Source organism: Acanthamoeba castellanii (genome assembly GCF_000313135.1).
Source record: "Acanthamoeba castellanii str. Neff unplaced genomic scaffold scf7180000084712, whole genome shotgun sequence".
Lineage (NCBI taxonomy): Eukaryota > Discosea > Longamoebia > Acanthamoebidae > Acanthamoeba > Acanthamoeba castellanii.
The window spans coordinates 1-6,853 of NW_004457363.1; the positions used below are offsets into that span (position 1 = coordinate 1).

The 6,853-nt window shown below is 55.7% G+C and overlaps 3 protein-coding genes across 3 annotated transcripts in view; 2 read left to right on the forward strand and 1 right to left on the reverse strand.

Annotated features, from left to right (window-relative positions):
* Positions 1–32: 32 nt before the first annotated feature.
* ACA1_379610 (uncharacterized protein) lies at positions 33–487 on the forward strand (the record flags this gene model as incomplete). Its single annotated transcript, XM_004336343.1, has 2 exons — positions 33–251; positions 329–487. Coding segments are annotated over 2 exons (378 nt in total), but the record flags the coding sequence as incomplete, so codon positions are not given.
* Positions 488–1,026: 539 nt separating this feature from the next.
* Positions 1,027–1,887, forward strand: ACA1_379620 (GATA zinc finger domain containing protein; the record flags this gene model as incomplete). Its single annotated transcript, XM_004336344.1, has 2 exons — positions 1,027–1,466; positions 1,701–1,887. The coding sequence occupies 2 exons, from the start codon at positions 1,027–1,029 to the stop codon at positions 1,885–1,887; spliced, it is 627 nt and encodes a 208-aa protein (XP_004336392.1).
* A 101-nt stretch (positions 1,888–1,988) lies between these two features.
* Positions 1,989–6,853, reverse strand: part of ACA1_379630 (Fbox domain containing protein) — a gene marked incomplete at both ends in the record, with an annotated part of 10,001 nt that continues 5,136 nt past the window's right edge. The window contains 16 exons of the mRNA XM_004336345.1: positions 1,989–2,108; positions 2,228–2,591; positions 2,718–3,016; positions 3,099–3,215; positions 3,331–3,412; positions 3,495–3,549; positions 3,653–3,754; positions 4,133–4,228; positions 4,328–4,465; positions 4,559–4,672; positions 4,810–4,906; positions 4,980–5,048; positions 5,168–5,301; positions 5,387–5,614; positions 5,691–5,825; positions 5,933–6,734. Of these exons, the coding sequence (XP_004336393.1) occupies positions 1,989–2,108; positions 2,228–2,591; positions 2,718–3,016; positions 3,099–3,215; positions 3,331–3,412; positions 3,495–3,549; positions 3,653–3,754; positions 4,133–4,228; positions 4,328–4,465; positions 4,559–4,672; positions 4,810–4,906; positions 4,980–5,048; positions 5,168–5,301; positions 5,387–5,614; positions 5,691–5,825; positions 5,933–6,734 (2,952 nt within the window). The remainder of the gene's footprint in view (positions 2,109–2,227; positions 2,592–2,717; positions 3,017–3,098; positions 3,216–3,330; positions 3,413–3,494; positions 3,550–3,652; positions 3,755–4,132; positions 4,229–4,327; positions 4,466–4,558; positions 4,673–4,809; positions 4,907–4,979; positions 5,049–5,167; positions 5,302–5,386; positions 5,615–5,690; positions 5,826–5,932; positions 6,735–6,853) is intronic.

The following is a 6,853-nucleotide window of genomic DNA, read 5'->3' on the forward strand; positions in this document are numbered from 1 at the left end:
CGGTGTGGATCAAGGACGACGGGTCGCAGCCGCTGGTGCCTGACAAGGGCGGTGGCGGTGGCGGCGGCGGTACGACGCCGATTCCGGACAAGCAGCACAGCGAGGAGGACCCGACGCAGCTGATCCTGCTGTCGCTGGCCATCTTCACCGCCCTGTCGGTCGTCCTCTCGCTCGTGGTCTACGGCGCCTTCAAGTACAAGAAGAAGATCGCGGCCAGCATCAAATGCGGCCACATCTGGCACCGCCTCAAGGTACTCGTGTGTGTCATGTGTGCGGTGCGTGTCGTGCGGTGCGTGCGACGAAGCTTGACGTCAACAACACAACACAGTTTACGGGGCGGCCGTTCCAGGACGAAGTGGAGCTGGTGGGCGTGGAGACCAACCGCCGATTTTCGCTGCTCAGCAATGACGAAGAGGACAACGGCGACAACACCCTCGATGACGACGATGAAGTGGCGGTGGACGACCGGTCCCTTACGGAACGATAGTCCACACTTTCTACACATACTCTTCACCCCCCCTTCACACAATGTACAAACAAGCATTTTTCATTTTATTTATTTGAAACAAAAACGAACTTTAACTTTATAAAGATAAAAGTCACCAATCGCCTCCTTACCGAGAGGCTGCACAAAGTGGTCAAAGATGATCATTGCTGTCTCCCAGGGCTGCCAGTGGTGATAGTGATGCTCCCCCCAGTGAAGCGGTGGAGGTGAGTTCAGGTCAGCAACATCTCTGCGGCATCTCCACATGCAGGGCAGAGATGCCAACTGCTGCTAAGCGTTGGGTTAAGGGGGAGGTGTTCCACTTGCCAAGTAGGGCCTGCTTCCTGTTTGCAGACCACATTCTTGCTCTTTTCAGGCCACGCCAGTAGCAGCCCAGTTCCGGCCAATGTTGGACCGAGCTGGCTCGGCGAATGGGCGAACAGTACCGGTGCACTTTTTCACTATTTCAGAAGCGTCAGGGGCCAGAGAGGTCATTCTTCCCCTCGGACCAGCGCCACCACAACCTCAAGCCAAGCCCACCGATGTTCAACACAAGCACCACCACCGCAGCCGATCATGGTGGTCAGCTGCTCGCGATGTTCGCGAATGCGGTGAGCAGGCTGACCCAGAAGAAGCAGGCGCAGGGCGAGCTGACCAGTGGCGAGCAGGGCTTGCTCGAGGCAAACACGCACCTCCTACGCCGGAGGGTGCTCCAGCTGCACGGCCTGCCATTCCTGCCATTCCAGCAGCTGCCCACTACTACCACATCGGGTAGCCACCACACAATTGTGCCTCTTAAGAAGAGGCCGATGCTCAAGCAGACAGCCAACGTGGACTCGGCAGCATCCCTGCAGCAACCATGTCCTTCGGCTGGCGGGGTGCCGCCGAGGCGACGAACCAAGCGCATGTTCGACAGGGCGTGTCAGCACTGCGGGACCCGCTTCACCAGCCAATGGCGCACCGGTCCCACCGGTCCCTCCACGTACGCCCCCCCACCTCAACCTTGCGAACCTTTGCGGCGAAGGTCCAGCAGAAATTACAAGAATTGATAAATTTCTACCTCTTTTCTTTCCTTTTTCATGGTATCCAATAAGCAGGGCGTCTGTTTTATCACCAAGGTTCAATTTCTATTTTTTTCGGTGGTAATGTGACCGCTGGCAAAACTGGTCATGTCGTGTAGTCAGTCGACTGACATTCCTCCCACCACTTTCTGCAGATTGTGCAACGCTTGCGGCATTAGATACGCTCGGCAGGTCAAGCTCGACCGAGCGCGGCTGACCCAGGCAGCCTCACCGTCTCGAGCACCACCAACGGTGGCGGGTGATGAGTCACCCGTGACCGCGGCGTCGCCCCCGCAATCGTCGCCCCCGCCCCGAGCAAGCGTTCACTTCCTTCTCAACTGAACAACTGAACAACACCCAACACACCACTCATCATGTAAATGTTTCCAATGTACACAACAAGCCACAACAAACCATCAGCTTTGTCATCAACGAGGCAACTTTTATTGTTGGTTGTTCGTGGGCTGCTCGAGGGCGACGGGCTTGAGCGCAAGCACCTCCTTCTTCCAGCTCATGCCCCGCCCGAACGGATCCGTCGGACTCACCTCCCGCAGCGGCAAACCCTGCGCGTGATGATGTCTTAACGTTAGCAAATATAAATAAAATTAATACAATAAGAATTAAAGCAATTAAATATAAAAGAAATAAGAAATAAGAAATAATTGAAGATGAGAGGTCGTACAAAGTTGACGTGGAGAAGGCCAGGCGTGAGATAGATTCGGCTGTCCTGGTAGTTCTTGAGGATGTACGCCACGATCTCCTCCTTTTCCGTCCGCCTCTTCTCCTTTCGCTCTGGGTCTTCGCTTTCGCTTTCGCTTTTGCCTCCGCTTTCGTTCTTTTGCGTTAGGTCCGGAGCGACCGTCGGTTCGCTGCCGCCCACGGCCGCTGGCGACGGCGAGGGCGCTCGGAGGAGGTCCAGGTATTTGGAGTAGCCAAAGTAGCAGAGCACATCGCGCGTGAGCTTCAGGATGAACGACTTCTGGTCCTCGGAGAAGTGCGCCAGCGAGTGGTCCACCTTGCCCTTCCTCGGCTTGTACGCCTGATGACTGCACATACACACCCTTAGCATACGACGACACACGACGACACACGACGACACACGACACACGATGACACACGACGACACACGCCGCACACAACGACACACGACGACACACGACACACAGTTGTACCTTTGTGTGAGTTCGTGGGTGGCGAGGGCTTGGATGCGTTCTTCGTAGACGGTGCCCTTGAGCGACTTGAGGTCGTAGAGGAAGCAGATGAGGCCCCGCATGGTGTGCCACCGGCGGGTCATGAGGTCCTCGTAGCGCACCACCTTGAGCGGTACGCCGCTGCTGCGCGCCACGAAGAGGTAGTACTCGTAGAACTTGGTCCACACCTGAATCTCGCGTCGCACCAGCTGGTCCCACTCGCGCTGCAGCCGCTCGTACTCGCTCTCGTCCAGGCTCTTCGTGTGCGATGACGTCAGCACCTGCGTTAACATTGCCACTACGGTTAAGGTGGTGGTGGTCCTTAAGGTTGCAACTGCTTAAGGTGGCGATTGCAAGCGGTACCATGTTAAAGTAGGAGTCGAGCGTGTCGAAGGGGTTGCGGACGAGGAGAATGATCTTCTTCACCTTGTACCGCTTGTACCCGAATCGCTCCGGAAAGTGCGTCTTCACGATCCACACCTGATCGATGATGAGCCCACCAACGGTGTAGCGTCAGATAAATGTAAAAGTTGCCTGTTGTGTGTGTCGTGTGGTCGTGTGTGCGGTGATGCGTGTGCGGTGGTGCGCAGCGCACCTGGGAGAGGTCGACAACGCCCTCGCCCAGAAGGCCATAATCCAACAGCTCTCGGCTCAGCTTGCGGTCCGGTCGTGTATCGCTATGAATAATAGTAACATTAACATTATTTAGAATTACATTTACATTAAAATAATCATAAATAAAAAGAGAAGTGTCGTTACCTGCCGGTGATGTGGCCGGTTACCTTCTCCAGCAGTACTCGGAGCAACGAATTGCCTGTAGCAGATTGATTTGAGATTAGCGAAAATAATTGAATTTTTCTTGAACGTAAAGATAAAGTAAAGATTAAATCAATTACGCTTATGGCAGGGACGGGAACCTGATCGTGGATAGCTTGCAAGGGCGACCGGAGGATTTTGGGCCACCTCATCTTCGCGCATAAACCGCGGGGGCGGCGTTGCCGCAACCTCCTCGCGCCCACCTGCGACCTCGACTGTCGCAGAAGAGGCCACCTCTGCTGGCGGCCTTGTGTCTTCCATCTCGAGACGACTGTACTCAATATTGCAGATGCAAACACGCTCTATAAACTCCGAAAATATCATTTAATATATCATATAATTATAAAATAGCACACACAATATTTTTATTTCATGGTGTTGTTCTGTACAAGGTCAGGCAAAGTTCCAGATCTTGATGGTGTGGTCCGCCGACGCAGTGACGATGCGTGTTGACGAGAATTGCAGCCAATAGATGGAGTTCGAATGCCTTGCAGCCAAATGACCAAACACGTGAGGATCATCGTGCTTGTCGGGCGTGTGTGTCGTGTGTGGAGACAAGGGGTACCTCTGGTGCGGTTTACCGAGGATGTAACTGCCCGACTCTTTCCTGTCAACGCTATCAGCGGCGTTCGGGCAGTGGCTGTAGTTCCACACTCTCACGTTGCCATCTCTCGAGCCTGCGTGTGCGGTGGTGCGTGTGCGCGTGCGGTGGTGCGTGTGCGTGTGCTGTTAGCGTGTGTCGTGTTTCCGTTGGAAGGCGAGGGTTGGGAGCGCACCGGTGACCAGTCGCCCGAGGGATGCCTGGAGCGTCCATATGCGGTCGCTGTGGCCCATGAACTCGGCCTCCTTGAGGACCGCGTAGGAGTCCGATGAGGTGCATGGAATCAACGACTTGCCATAGTGCCGCACGACTCCTGCGCAGACCCAACCAACGCATGTGAGACTCCCCGGTGTGAAGCCGATGGCGACACACACACGACACACAGTCGCGCGTGCGACGATCGTACCGGTCAGCTTTTGGAGATTGTAGACGAAGATGGGGAAGTTGTGTTTGCGGTCGCTGTCGCCGCCCACGAAAAGCTTGGAATTGTTGGCCTGCAGGCACATTACTTTGCCCAGCCCTGCCGACACACGACACACGACACGCACAGAACGAATCATGGCCAGAGATAAGAGAAAAACCACATTATCATTAAATAAATAAAGAAGCTCGCATGCGACAGTAAACTGCGTTGCAGGAGGAGGACTAAACGCGCACCTGTCGGAATTCTGTACACGCAAGCCACAGGCCCGCTCGAATCTGCGGCGTAGTCGCCCTTCCCCTTCAGGCGTGGGTCCCACAGCTTGATCATTCCCTGTGTGCGGTTACCAGCTTAGGTACAGTCGACGAACTTGAAGCACTCAAGTAGACGGCTAGACGAGACGTACATCACTGCCACCCGATATAATACATCCCGTCTGCTTGTCCAACTGTACACAGCGCACGGCGGTCGTATCCTACACGCGAGATGACACGACACGACACGACACGACCAACGACACGACACGACACGTACCGTCCAAACTGTTTGGAGCGAAGAAGGAAGAGGCGAAAGAGTGTCGTGTCGTGGGATTACCTTGAGAGTGGCAATGCACGTGGACGTATTCACATCGAAGAGCTTGAGGGTTTGGTCCAGAGAACAGGAGAGGAGCTTGTTGCCGTCGTCGCAGAGCTTGATCATTTGCACCGGACCCTGGTGACCACCCTGCTCTGAGAGGCCAAGTGAGAGAAAACGGTGATTAAAAGCATCATCGACACGGCGCACACACGCACACACGCGGCGTAGGTGGAGTACCTTCGCCCATTACAGACAGCGGTTCGTCGGAGACGATGCTCTGCCGCCAGACTTTGATGGTGTTATCGGAAGAACATGAGAACAGAAGGTCGTTGCTGTCGTTACTGGGAGGCACGAGCCCGGCCACTTCCTCGCGCGTCTCCTCTCGGCTCGACTTCAGCTGCCTGACATGGTCTTGCTCCCTGTCCAATGAGTGTGAGTCTTGCGCTGCCGCCGCCGCTGCCGCTCCTGCCCGCCGGCCCACCACCCACCGCCGCGCACCATGCAAACAATAACTGGACGTGGTACCCTCGTCGTGATCGACTTCGGTAGGCGATATTTTCGTCGTCCCACGAGGTGTTGCAATTCTCCAGCGTTTGCAGACAGTTGATGGCCGAGTCGTGCGCCTTGATCTCCCGCAGCGGGTAGTAGTTGATCAAGTCCAGTCGCTTTATCGTTCCTGGTTTTTAAATTGAATATTCACATATTTGTAAGCTTTACGTTTGAATAAAATAATAAAAAATAAAACATAGAAAGAAAGAAAAAAATCAGACGTTCAGTACATACCTTTGGCGTTGCCGCTCCACAGCAGTTGCTTTTCCTCGGAGAAGAGAATGCAGTAGACGCGACGTCGAGACACGAGGGTCTTCACGGCGCAGTTGCCGTCCTTCCAGTTGCGCTCCAGCTGGTGGTACTTGCGGAACACGCCTCGCCACCCGCTCTTGATCTTGGGCGGCAGGACCGAGGCTGCGCCCGCGTTGGCCGCCACGGCCGCGGCCGCATCCGGGTCGAGTGATGTCGACGTCGACGTCGAACACGACGACAGTGGCCCGGCACGGCCCCACAGGAAGGACTTGTCGCTCTCCTCCTTGTAGAACGGATGGTTACGGTCCCTGTCTCTTTTCTTGTCGGCCACCACCGCCTCGCTAGGGCCGCTGCCGCTGCTGCTGCTGTTCGTCGATTGCGACAAGGTTGCGCGACGTTGCTGGGGCGATGGCATCAACGCTACGGCGCCGGCTCGCTCGTCTCGGCTGCTACTCTCCTCGTCGTTGTTGCTGTTGCTGCTTTTGTTGTCGTCGTTGTCATTGTCGCCGACGGCGTTGATGCTGCTGTTGCTGCTGGCGTTGAGGGCGACGATGTCGTCGTTGCTGCTCTCCCCGCGGTCGTCCAGGGCCGCAGCTTCTTCGTCGGCGCTGCCGCTGGCAAAGGGCTGTGATGACGATGAAGCAGAAGAAGCCCGTTCGCGCGAGCGCGCCGAGTTGAGGCGGCTGTGGTGCTTGCCCAGCTTGCCGCCTTGGTTGAGCAGCGCCTCCTTCTCCACGCGCTTGAGGAACCAGAACTCCATTTCGACGGGGTGTGATGGTATGTGCTTCCTACGATTGGGGGGGGGCGAAAATACAACATATGAGACGCAGCACGACACGACACGACACGACACGACACGACACACGACACGACAGGAGATGAGAATGGAGAACCTGCACATGG